Raw genomic sequence first — 13,592 nt, 5'->3', positions numbered from 1 at the left:
CCTGGTCGTTGCCGTTAAATCTGTGTTGGAAATTCAATGTTCGACTAAGGGACCATACAGATAATTGTATGTGTGGGGTACAGAGGTGAGGTAGTCATTCAAAAATAATGTTAAACACTATTATCGCAGACAGAGTCCATACAACTTATTATGGGACTTGTTATGCAAATGTTTACTCCTGAACTTATTTAGGCTTGCCATAACAAAGGGCTTGAATACTTATTGACTCAAGACATTTAAGCTTCTAATTTTTCATACATTTGTAAACATTTCTAAAAACATTTTTCCACGTTGACAATATGGGTTATTGTGTGTAGACCAGTGACCACCAAATCTTTTTCAACTTGTTTAACATCATTGGGTGATCCTGGTGCTGTCCTTCAGCACCACAAGTTGGACGCTCTAATCACTTAAAATGGCATGTCGTCAAGATCTGTAGCCTACAGCTAATAGTCAAACTCATCACATAATATTATTACGACTACAAATAGAAGATTATCACTTTTCACAATGGTGCTCGTTTAGTAAAGTTAGATCCAAGCTGAATCAATGTCTTGTAAGATCACAATGATTCATTTGCATTTTCCATAACATAGTAGGCCTGCGACACTACTGTTACACCAACAACACCTCATTTGGAATGAGATTTTAGGATGGTTCGCTGAAGCTGAATAGTAAATTAAATGCGCCAAATACCAACAGAGCCACTATGCTGGATATACGCTTTGAATGAAACAAAACACAAGAAAGGCTAATAATGTTTTAACACCATCTGCTCTAATTCACTCACAGAACAGCCATTCAGGAATATATAAATGCTTATTACCATGAAACTGATTGAGATGAATCAAATGATTTGCATGGAGATGCAGTTTGGATGTTTCACCGGTAAAACGTGAATAATTATCATTCACAATTGCGAGTGATGATGGCAGATGATGCAATTGGAGGATTACATTTTATGCATATTCAATATTGATAGGCTATTAATTTGGCTATATCTTACGGTACAAACTTTGACTGAGAGAATGATGACATCCTTTACAAAAACAATCGCTATCCCTCACCTAAGGAAATTACACTACACCACTGCTCTGGTGAGGAGGCAGGTGGAAGGGAGGGATGGGGAAGAGTTTACCTGTGGGACAGTTGATCAGCTGGAGGACCAAGGGACGGCGGGTGACGATGCCAGAGCCACGGGGAAGGAAATCTCTGTAACACATGGGAGAGAACCATGGTTATGGAAACACCTGGGCCCATATTCATTAAGCATCTCAGAGTAGGAGTGTTTCGTACATTTTTACCTCATGGAAAGTGGGACTGCGAGACATATTGAAGCTGAAAATGGACAGACTGTCACTGCAGTTTCTGTAAATGGCTGTTGCCTTAAAATCGGTGCTGTTTTTCAGGAAACACTTTCTATTCCACCTGGCAGTCTTTGTCTGGGATGCGATACAATTAGCTCTTTCTGAGAGTAGCCCACTTGAGAGCCTGTGTGAGGTCTGAGCATGCAGGGACTGATAAGCACTGGGACAGGAGAGAGAGAGAGAGAGAGAGAGAGAGAGAGAGAGAGAGAGAGAGAGAGAGAGAGAGAGAGAGAGAGAGAGAGAGAGAGAGAGAGAGAGAGAGAGAGAGAGAGAGAGAGAGAGAGAGAGAGAGAGAGAGAGAGAGAGAGAGAGAGAGCGAGATGGAGGAAGAGAGAAAAAGAAGATTGCAGAGGGAGAAAATTATTGAGAGGGTGAGGAAGGGAGAGAGCAGAGTACATAATAGCAAAAACAGTGAGAGAGAGAGGGTGCAGAGAGGATGAGAGAGAGCAAGAGAAAGGGAGAGAGAGAAAGAAGGCACAGGGAGAGAGAGCTGTACTGTAGCTCTAGCACAGCTGATGAGCACTCTCTTTCCTCAGCTCCATTGTCAGGTGGCATTGAATGGAATCAGTGCCTTGCCAGGCAGGCCTGGGTCTTTAATGGATAAATCACTAGATAATCAGCACCATAATTGCAGGCTTTGTTCAAACAAGGGGCTGCTAAAGTTAGTAGCCTGAGAGCCTACCCTTATCATGTGACAGTGGTGCTTCTGCAAGCTGAGAACAGGACTCTACGTTCTGCGGGGTGTTTGCTGAAGAGCAACACTAATCTCATATACAAAATCTTATTGGGACAAATATCCCACATAAAACGATTAATTCTCCATTTATTCTCCATTAATTCTCCATTAATTCTCTATGGAGTGAGAAGAGAAATTAAACATTTCCTTGTTTTTCTTCTGCAGTCTATTTCTGTGCTCCAGAACACACTCAATGTAAGCTCTTTAAAAAAGACTGAAAGGCTCTCAGAAGACATTCTCCACACACTAGCATTGTAGACTATATAGACTCCCTCTGAAGCTTTTATCAATGTTTTCAACTGTTTCATTTTTTCTTTTAATTTGCAGCTCTGGGTCAGAAAAAGAGAGAGAGAGCAAGAGAGTGTCTCTTCAACTACCTCAGAAAAAGAGAGAGAGAGAGGGAGAGCGAGAGAGAGAAAGAGCGAGAGAGTGAGAGAGCAAGAGAGAGATATGAGTGTCTTCACCTGCCTCCAGCCATCTGTGAGACTGGTAACATGCAGATGGTATGGTACACAACATGGTCCTAAAGTGGCTGTGTGTGTGTGTGTGTGTGTGTGTGTGTGTGTGTGTGTGTGTGTGTGTGTGTGTGTGTGTGTGTGTGTGTGTGTGTGTGTGTGTGTGTGTGTGTGTGTGTGTGTGTGTGTGTGTGTGTGTGTGTGTGTGCGTGCGTGCGTGCGTGCGTGCGTGCGTGCGTGCGTGCGTGCGTGCGTGCGTGCGTGCGTGCGTGCGTGCGTGCGTGTTCTTCTGTAGTATTCTGCCGACACCGACAGTAGCAGCCATGGTGACATTGTTTGTATATATGCTGTTACATAACCTGCTGACCTGACACTAGTTGAAGCTAACTCACTTCCACCTGGGTTCAACAACAGGGGTCTAGAAGGGACATGCACCCATATAGAATCTCATAGGGTCCTGTAAACCAAGAGCGTGTAGACTACTACTGTGCTTTTCGCTGCACCAGCAATACCATCTGCTAAATATGTGTATGTGACCAATAACATTTGATTTGATTTGAATAGTAGTAGTGCCTGATCTCTTCATTGCATCACCACCATAGATTTAACTTTACGGTGCTTGCGGGTCAATAGCAACCATGGCTGAATATTGACTGACGATGCCATTAGTTAAGTATGCTCAGTGGGGCCTCCCAGGTGGCGCAGTGGTTAAGGGCGCTGTACTGCAGCGCCAGCTGAGCCACCAGAGACTCTGGGACGACAAACAATTGGCCTAGCGTCGTCCGGGTTGGGGACCTGTGGTGGGCCAGGCGCAGTGCGCGCTAACCAAGGTTGCCAGGTGCACGGTGTTTCCTCCGACACATTGGTGCAGCTGGCTTCCGGGTTGGATGCGCGCTGCGTGGGTTGTGTATCAGAGGACGCATGACTTTCAACCTTCGTCTCTCCCGAGCCCGTACGGGAGTTGTAGCGATGAGACAAGATAGTAGCTACTAAACAATTGGATACCATGAAATTGGGGAGAAAACGGGGTAAAATTCAAAACAAAAAAAAAGTACGCTCAGTGGGTTTCTAAATGGACAGCTTACGGAGCTGCAGTTTATGATAATATTTTCAGTTATGAATTATGATTGGCCAACTAAGAATAGTAGCCCGGCTAGCCAGATAATGTGACTTCAATTGTGGATATTACTATAACCAGAGGCACAGTGCTACCAGTTACAGAAGACCCATTTGACCGGGGAGGAAGAGATTATGCTATTTGAACTGCAGTCTCACAACAAATGAGTGTTTATGAGTGTTATAAGTGTTTATGAACAAATATGTTCCAGCCATTCTCCAAAGCAAACACGCACAAACTTGTGCACACACAGAAACACACGCATGTACACACAGACACACACAAGCAGGCACACTTATAGACACACACGTGTACACACGTGTACACACGTTTACAATGATGTAAATATATCACTAGCCACTTTAAACAATGCTACCTTATATAATGTTACTTACCCTACATTATTCATCTCATATGCATATGTATATACTGTACTCTACAACATCGACTGCATCCTTATGTAACACATGTATCACTAGCCACTTTAACTATGCCACTTTGTTTACTTTGTCTACACACTCATCTCATATGTATATACTGTACTCGATACCATCTACTGTATGCTGCTCTGTACCATCACTCATTCATATATCCTTATGTACATGTTCCTTATCCCCTTACACTGTGTATAAGACAGTAGTTTTGGAATTGTTAGTTAGATTACTTGTTGGTTATCACTGCATTGTCGGAACTAGAAGCACAAGCATTTCGCTACACTCGCATTAACATCTGCTAACCATGTGTATGTGACAAATAAAATTTGATTTGATTTGATTTGATACACATAAACACACACATGCCTAACACACACACATCTAACCTACTTCATTACATTAATTGAATGATATTATCCATTTCATGTCACTACCTGAACATAGATAAACATAGAAATCATTGGCAGCACTGTCTTGTCTACAACAGCTCCGTTTCCTACTGTGTCAAATCAATTTCCTGTCTAAGGCCTTTCTCTGGTTGGGGTGTAAACCTGGCTCTCTCTGCACCTTCCTCTCCTCTAGTAACATCTTGTAGGGGACAGATGACCCAAACTGCAGATCTCCTCCTCTCCCCCTTCACCACTCCACTGCAGGTCCCCTCCTTCCCCAAAAACACCACCATATGGACTATCCAGATGGGCGGAGCCGGCACCAACCAACCAGACCCTGTCACACACACCACACCAATCCATCTCCATCCCAAACGCTGCTTTGGCTGGGGGGATGGCTCAAGGCAAGGCATGGTTCCTGGGGTATCCACCCCACACACGTGCACACATTCATACATCTGCTACATACTTGCTGAATGGGCTCAGTCGCACAAATGAGCAAACACGGATGGACGCACACATGCACAAACCATCATGTAGCAATGCTGACAAGCATTCACCCCATCAATAGCCTGTTATATGTGAGTGCAGGGGAAAACAGAGTGAAGGAGTGGGTGTGTGTGTCCACCCCAGCCTGCACCTCTCCCCCATCCCAGCCTGCCCCTCTCCCCCACCCCAGCCTGCCCCTCTCCCCCACCCCAGCCTGCCCCTCTCCCCCACCCCAGCCTGCCCCTCTCCCCCACCCCAGCCTGCACCTCTCCCCCACCCCAGCCTGCCCCTCTCCCCCACCCCAGCCTGCCCCTCTCCCCCACCCCCAGCCTGCCCCTCTCCCCCACCCCAGCCTGCCCCTCTCCCCCACCCCAGCCTGCCCCTCTCCCCCACCCCAGCCTGCACCTCTCCCCCATCCCAGCCTGCCCCTCTCCCCCACCCCAGCCTGCCCCTCTCCCCCACCCCAGCCTGCACCTCTCCTCCACCCCAGCCTGCCCCTCTCCCCCACCCCAGCCTGCCCCTCTCCCCCAACCCAGCCTGCCCCTCTCCCCCACCCCAGCCTGCACCTCTCCCCCACCCCAGCCTGCACCTCTCCTCCACCCCAGCCTGCCCCTCTCCCCCACCCCAGCCTGCCCCTCTCCCCCACCCCAGCCTGCACCTCTCCCCCACCCTAGCCTGCCCCTCTCCCCCACCCAGGCCTGTACCTCTCCTCCACCCCAGCCTGCCACTCTCCTCCACCCAAGCCTGTACTTCTCCCCCACCCCAGCCTGCCACTCTCCTCCACCCAAGCCTGTACCTCTCCCCCAACCCAGCCTGCCCCTCTCCCCCACCCCAGCCTGCACCTCTCCCCCACCCTAGCCTGCCCCTCTCCCCCACCCAAGCCTGTACCTCTCCTCCACCCCAGCATGCACCTCTCCCCCACCCCAGCCTGCCACTCTCCTCCACCCTAGCCTGTCCCTCCCCTCCACCCCAGCCTGCCACTCTCCTCCACCCAAACCTGTACCTCTCCTCCACCCCAGCATGCACCTCTCCCCCACCCCAGCCTGTCCCTCCCCTCCACCCCAGCCTGCCACTCTCCTCCACCCAAACCTGTACCTCTCCTCCACCCCAGCATGCACCTCTCCCCCACCCCAGCCTGCACCTCTCCCCCACCCCAGCCTGCCCTTCTCCCCCACCCCAGCCTGCCCCTCCCCTCCACCCCAGCCTGCCCCTCTCCTCCACCCAAGCCTGTACCTCTCCTACACCCAAGCCTGTACCTCTCCCCCACACCAGCCTGCCCCTCCCCTCCACCCCAGCCTGCACCTCTCCTCCACCCAACATGTACCTCTCCTCCACCCATGCCTGTATCTCTCCTCCACCCAAGCCTGTATCTCTCCTCCACCCAAGCCTGTACCTCTCCTCCACCCAAGCCTGTACCTCTCCTCCACCCAAGCCTGTATCTCTCCTCCACCCAAGCCTGTATCTCTCCTCCACCCAAGCCTGTACCTCTCCTCCACCCAAGCCTGTACCTCTCCTCCACCCAAGCCTGTATCTCTCCTCCACCCAAGCCTGTATCTCTCCTCCACCCAAGCCTGTACCTCTCCTCCACCCAAGCCTGTATCTCTCCTCCACCCAAGCCTGTACCTCTCCTCCACCCAAGCCTGTATCTCTCCTCCACCCAAGCCTGTACCTCTCCTCCACCCAAGCCTGTATCTCTCCTCCACCCAAGCCTGTATCTCTCCTCCACCCAAGCCTGTCCCTCTCCTCCACCCAAGCCTGCCCCTCCCCTCCACCCAAGCCTGCCCCTCCCCTCCACCCAAGCCTGTATCTCTCCTCCACCCAAGCCTGTACCTCTCCTCCACCCAAGCCTGTATCTCTCCTCCACCCAAGCCTGTATCTCTCCTCCACCCAAGCCTGTCCCTCTCCTCCACCCAAGCCTGCCCCTCCCCTCCACCCAAGCCTGCCCCTCCCCTCCACCCAAGCCTGTATCTCTCCTCCACCCAAGCCTGCCCCTCCCCTCCACCCAAGCCTGTATCTCTCCTCCACCCAAGCCTGCCCCTCCCCTCCCCTCCACCCCAGCCTGTACCTCTCCTCCACCCCCCAGCCTGTACCTCTCCTCCACCCCCACCTTCTCGGTCACGCAGCTGTAATTATGGACAGTCCACCCTTCTCCATCCTTCTAATCCCATTGGGAGACTGCCCCTCTCCCCCTGGTGATAGCATACAAACACCCCAGCCAGCGGCTATCCACTGTCAAAGCAGCCTATGAAGGCACTGAGCAGAAAAACATATCCACCCATAAGGAAACTGTATAAACAAACAGATTATTCAATATTATATTGTGTCTCTGCTGTGTATAAATACACACGAACACACCTGTACACCTGTACCCACACACAGTCAATAGACCCAGCACTGACAACCTGCCAGGCATCTGCAGCAGAGCCCACCCTCAGCACACATTTACTGCACACACACACACACACACTCCCCCATGCCTATATGCACGTGAATATCCTATGCCTTGCTTAGTGGAAACCCTGAGAGGGAGTTGTCCACCCCAGCCTGGAGCTTTGTGAGGAACAACAACAGAACCACAATGAGCTTTAGTCCAATAACAGTCCGATCATTTCCTCTCCATTGTTTTCTCCTACACAGTCACTCTGATTGATTCACAATAACATTACATACATTTATCTAAACCAAGCCTAGGGTCAACACATATTCAAAACACACAGTCCTGGTGGGACTTGAACCCACCCCCACCTTAGTGTTGCTAACACCATGCTTTAACACCATGCTCCAACACCTTAGCCAGCTGGGTGGAAGTGATGATAGTGCCATACGGTGCTTTAAACCCAACACCAGTGGATCTCCTCCAGTAATGATCATGTATTTGGCCCATTTTTGTTTGTCACATTGTTGGTAAACAACAGGTGTTGACCAGTGAAATGCCCCCCTTCCCTACAATGCATAAGGCTGATGTTCCGGAGTTCTAAATTGAGCCTGCTGAAAAATGAGCTCCTGTATATATTGAGATTTAAATGTTTTTTTAGCCTGTCCAAAAAAATCAAGAGAAAACTCAAGACTCAATAGAAGACAAAACAAGGAACAAACCAAAAGACAGGCTTTTGAAAAATTAACTATTTTTCCATCTTAGCTAGCTGAATTGCTAGCAGAATTGTTTACTTGTTGCTAAGCAGTTGCTAGGGACTCTCCTGGAAGAAGCTAGCTAGCTTACAAAGAATAACAACAAAAAATATCTAGTTAACAGAAGAAAGGAAGACAAAATAAGGACAAAAGAAGGACAGAAGAAAAAGGAAAAGAAAGAGGACAACCAGTACTTCTAGCAACTGTCCCTCCCCTGCTATCCCCAGCAGCTAGCCACTCTCCTCCACCCAAACAGCACTGTAGAAACTATTACACTCCACTGAACCTTGATTAGTGTATGTTAGCACCTAGTTGTCTTTGCTGTCTTCGTACCCCTTAGCCTGAGGTTATCTAGCCAGCTATTTGTCGTCCCCCACCCCAGCCAACAGCTGCCAACGTCTACTGAATAGAACTCCCCTCACCCCAGCCCGCTCGCTCCACAGGTAGTATCCATATTTCATTTCATTACAGCACAACGGTTTGATTTGTTTGATCCTAGCTACTCCTCCACCCAAAAGATAATTGTTGTCCTTTTAACGTAACGTAATCAACACTCCTAGCCACCCAAGCCACTGTAGAAACTATTACACCCAACGGAACAACTTGATTAGTGTAGTGTCAACCGCAGCCACCCAGCCAGCCTACAAAGTCAACAACGCAGCCACTGCCAGCCCTACTTCAGCAGTACTGTATCATTTTAATCATTTTAGTCAATAAGATTCTTGCTCCAACTTTCTGAACATTTGAGACGTGTAGTCCACTTGTCATTCCAATCTCCTTGCATTAGCGTACCCTTCTGTAGCCTGTCAACTATGTGTCTGTCTATCCCTGTTCTCTCCTCTCTGCACAGACCATACAAACGTCCACACCGCTGGCCTCCACCCAAGCTGGTGGTCCCACGCGCCGACCCACGTGGAGTTCCAGGTCTCCGTAGCCTCTGGAACTGCCGATCCAGCCAACAAGGCAGAGTTCATCTCAGCCTATGCCTCCCTCCACCCTCGACTTCTTGCACTGACAGAAACATGGATCACCACAGATAACACTGCTAAGCCTGTACCTCTCCGCCCACCCAAGCCTGAGAGCTTCTGGTCCACCCAAGGTGGCATCGGGATCCTTATCTCTCCCAAGTGGTCATTCTCTCTTTCTCCACCCATCTGTCTAGCCTTTGAATTTCATGCTGTCACAGTTACAGCCCTTTCAAGCCATCCTTATCATTTATCGCCCTCCAGGTCCCAAGCATCTGAGCTATGCCTTGATAAGCTCCTTTCCTGAGGACCTCACCCTCACAGTTCTGGGCGACTTTAACCTCCCCCACCTTTGACTCATTCCTCTCTGCCTCCTTCTTTCCACTCCTCTCCTCTTTTGACCTCACCCTCTCACCTTCCCCCCTACTCACAAGGCAGGCAATACTCTCCCTCATCCTAGATGCTGTTTTTCCACTAACCTCATTGCAACTCCCCTCCAAGTCTCCGACCACTACCTTGCCTTTTCCCTCTCGCTCTCATCCAACACTTCCCACACTGCCCCTCTCCTCCACCCAACCTTCGCCTCTCTCCCCCGCTACTCTCTCCTCTTCCATCCTATCATCTCTTCCCTCTGCTCAAACCTTCTCCAACCTATCTCCTGATTCTGCCTCCTCAACCCTCCTCTCCTCCCTTTCTGCATCCTTTGACTCTCTATGTCCCCATCTTCCAGGCCTGGTCCTCCCCTCCCGCCCAAGGCTGACGACTCATTGCGAGCTCACAGAACAGGGCTCCGGGCAGCCCAAGGAGGAAAACTGCCCCCTGCGGACCTGGCATCCTTTCACTCCCTCCTCTCTACATTTTCCTCCTCTGTCTCTGCCAAAGCCACTTTCTACCACTCTAAATTCCAAGCATCTGCCTCTAACCCTAGGAAGCTCTTTGCCACCTTCTCCTCCCTCCTGAATCCTCCTCCCCCCCCCCCACCTCCTCTCTGCAGATGACTTCGTCAGCCATTTTGAAAAGAAGGTCGACGACATCCGATCCTCGTTTGCTACCAAACGACACCGCCTGCTCACAGTGCCCTACCCTGTGCTCTGACCTCCTCCCCTCTCTCTCCAGATGAAATCTCGTCTGTGACGGCCGCTGCCCAACAACCTGCCCGCTTGACCCTATCCCCTCCTCTCTTCTAGACCATTTCCGGAGACCTTCTCCCTTACCTCACCTCGCTCATCAACTTATCCCTGACCGCTGGCTACGTCCCTTCCGTCTTCAAGAGAGCGAGAGTTGCACCCCTTCTGAAAAAACCTACACTCGATCCCTCCGATGTCAACAACTACAGACCAGTATCCCTTCTTTCTTTTCTCTCCAAAACTCTTGAACGTGCCGTCCTTGGTCAAAAACTCTCCCCTATCTCTCTCAGAATGATTATCCAAATCAGTCAGGTTTCAAGACTATCATTCAACTGAGACTGCTCTTCTCTGTATAAGGCACTCCGCACACTAAAGCAACTCCTGCTCTCATCCTTCTAGACCTATCACAGACACATACAGTGAACCATCAGATCCTCCTCCAGCACTCCGACATCTCCGGCGTGGCCAGGCATCTGCAGGTCAGACCAGGTGGCGTGGCGAGAATCTGTCTCCTCACCATGCGCTCTCACCACTGGTGTCCCCAGGGCTCTGTTCTAGGCCCTCTCCTATTCTCGCTATACACCAAGTCACTTGGCTCTGTCATAACCTCACATGGTCTCTCCTATCATTGCTATGCAGACGACACACAATTAATCTCCAAAGCTTTGCCCCTTCTGATGACCAGGTGGCGAATCGCATCCTCTGCATGTCTGGCAGACATATCAGTGTGGATGACGGATCACCATCTCAAGCTGAACCGGCAAGACTGGAGGCTCTTCCTCCCGGGGAAGGACTGCCCGTTCCATGATCAATCAGAAACTCCATTGTGTCCTCCTCCCAGAGCGCTAAGAACCTTGGCGTGATCCTGACAACACCCTCATTTCCTCTCCATTGTTTTCTCCTCACACAGTCACCTAATCCAGGCACTTGTCATCTCCCGTCTGGATTACTGCAACATGTACTGGGCTCCATTAAACCCTATCATCCAGAACGCCGCAGCCCGTCTAGTGTTCAACCTTCCCAAGTTCTCTCACGTCACCCCGCTCCTCCGTCCTCCACTGGCTTCCAGGACTTGAATCCGCTACAAGACCATGGTGCTTGCTAACTGTGACCATCAGCCTCCAGGCTTGAACACACCCAAATAAGCTCCAACCACTTAGCCAGCTGGGTGGAAGTGATGATAGTGCCCAGTCAAAACTGTTCGTGCTCTGGCTCCCCAACTAACAAACTCCCTCACCAGTGGATCAATCCTGCCAGAATGATCCCCACCTATTTGGAATACCTGGATAGGATAAAGTAATCCTTCTCAAAAATATGTAGATGCACTTTTGTTTGTCCACATTGTCATAAGGTAAACAATTTGTAGGTGTTGACTAACAGTGAAATGACTTAAATGTAATGTAAATGTAATGTAAATGCATAATATCAGTCTACAGGCTGTAATCTAATCATGATCAATGGGGTGCAGCAATTACAGTCACACTATGAATACGAGAACCAGAAAAAGCTATTTCACTATCCCCCAGGCCACAGCCTTAGTGGCTGAGATTGCTTGTTGTATCGCCATGTACACCTCCAGATTACAGTCGTTGTAGTGAAAGGGCCAATCAAGCAGCTCGTTCTTGGCCGATGGCGTGCGCCCAGATTAAAGTAAGGGTGGGAGCCAATGAGAGTGCTGGTTGTTGGTGAGCTGTGTGTAGCCTCACAGATTAAATCTAATCCCTTTGAGCAGTGTAAAGGCAGCAAACCCAGCCCCACTCTCGCTCTCTCTCTTTCTTTCCTCTCCCTCTTTCCCTCGTCTCTACCCCCTATCTTCCACTATATCTTGCTTATTTTACCCTCTCTCGCCAGAATCGTTTCACAAGCAATGACACAACTGCCTCTATCAGTTATCCTAAAAACAATAGCGTGTACAAAGTAGGACTAGACCCACCTTCCGCCATTAATAATAGGCCAACGTGAATGAAACGAGGTGAAATAAAGTGACATGCAGTGATAAATATCTTAAAAGGGAAAAACAACGATCACCAATAAATACCCAAAGTAGACTACACTTCCCAGCAGTGCTAGCCAGTGAGGAGCCCATTATCTTTTCGTGTCAGTCAGACAGTGAAGGGCTATCTATCTACAGTATATCGTCGTTCGCACAGACTAGAAATAGGATTAGAGAAAGAGAGTCGGGCCATACTACAGCCCACACTGTCCTGCTTATGTTGGGGATACAGATCACCCCTTGCATTTTGCATTCTCCACATTGTGTAATACACTGTAATTCCACCCTGCATGAATAATCTCTCCAATTGGACCAGTAGAGATGATTTCTTTTCTTTTTTGACTTGTCAGCAAATGAGAGGAAGCCTACGCGGCAGAAGACACCATTTGACCTATTCTAGTCTAAATGCTGCGAGCGCCAGCACTCTAATAAACGTGTCTCAAATTGGGTTCTCCAGAAGGGAGCAGCGCAACCCACTCCGCAGTAAGCACCTCTTTGACCGAGAACAACTGCATCAGTAGAAGTTGGTGGCGATCTGAGAAATAGATATCTTCATCTTTCGATGAATCATTCATTTGGAAATCTGATGACCAGGCTCATATTTCGAGAGCGAATACTTCACCTTAGAGGATAAGTACAGGCTCTGTACACCAAACAGCCAGCAACCAACCCGTGTTCATCTGATAAGGACATGTAGAGTAACAGGGACAAATTCAACTCATCATTGCAATAGCAACTGTCGGAGGCATCGCACCAAGATGTTTGTAACTGATGTCCGTTCCCACCTGTACCTTGGGTACATTAGGTCACCCTCAGCGGCGACCGTGACAGCATAACAGTGTGTGTGAGGTCTCCACTACGAGCTTTCTGGTGAATGATGATTCTTTGGTTTGTTTGTCTGGTAGGCAGAACGCCGCCTGCCTCCTGCACTCTCAATCATGAAGTTCTGTGGATGCCGTTGTCGGTTCACTGCGTGGGACAATCACTGTTCTCCACCTTGCACCTCTAAATGGTCCTTTATTGACACTGCCCAAATGCATGTTTTTGCAGTTTGGTTCTGACAGCAGTTTCCTTCATATTAGTCAATTGATTTGAAACCTGCCTTGAGGCCCTTTTGCACCGGTTGATATTTTAAAGTCCTCTGGTTTCAATAGGATTCTTTATACAGGTAGACTATTACCACCAATGGATAGAATCATCCAGTAATAGTGATTTCTCCACCTGTCCTGTTTCTAATTATTAAAGGCTAGAAAAGGAAACGTGGGCCTGGATCAGTGCCCTAATTGCGACTTCCACCTCCACGCTGTGTATATTACCTCATCAGCATGGCAGGTACAGTATTGATATGGTGGTGTCATAATGTTACCTCATCAGCATAGCAGGTACAGTAT

At 49.2% G+C, this 13,592-nt stretch overlaps 1 protein-coding gene across 11 annotated transcripts in view; it reads right to left on the bottom strand.

The window, feature by feature from the left end:
* The window catches only part of LOC124007462 (dynamin-1-like), a 108,544-nt gene that overhangs the window by 82,509 nt on the left and 12,443 nt on the right, over window positions 1–13,592 (bottom strand). For all 11 annotated transcript variants that reach the window (XR_006833936.1, XM_046318056.1, XM_046318054.1 and 8 more), the window contains exon 2: window positions 1,139–1,212. Coding sequence is in view for 10 of the 11 variants with exons in the window: in XM_046318056.1 (XP_046174012.1) it covers window positions 1,139–1,212 (74 nt within the window). In the remaining variant the exon portion in view is untranslated. The remainder of the gene's footprint in view (window positions 1–1,138; window positions 1,213–13,592) is intronic.

The sequence above is a fragment of the Oncorhynchus gorbuscha genome, linkage group LG20 (assembly GCF_021184085.1).
Source record: "Oncorhynchus gorbuscha isolate QuinsamMale2020 ecotype Even-year linkage group LG20, OgorEven_v1.0, whole genome shotgun sequence".
Lineage (NCBI taxonomy): Eukaryota > Metazoa > Chordata > Actinopteri > Salmoniformes > Salmonidae > Oncorhynchus > Oncorhynchus gorbuscha.
Note: the sequence above shows the minus strand (reverse complement) of the source record. Positions and strands in the feature narration are given on the sequence as shown.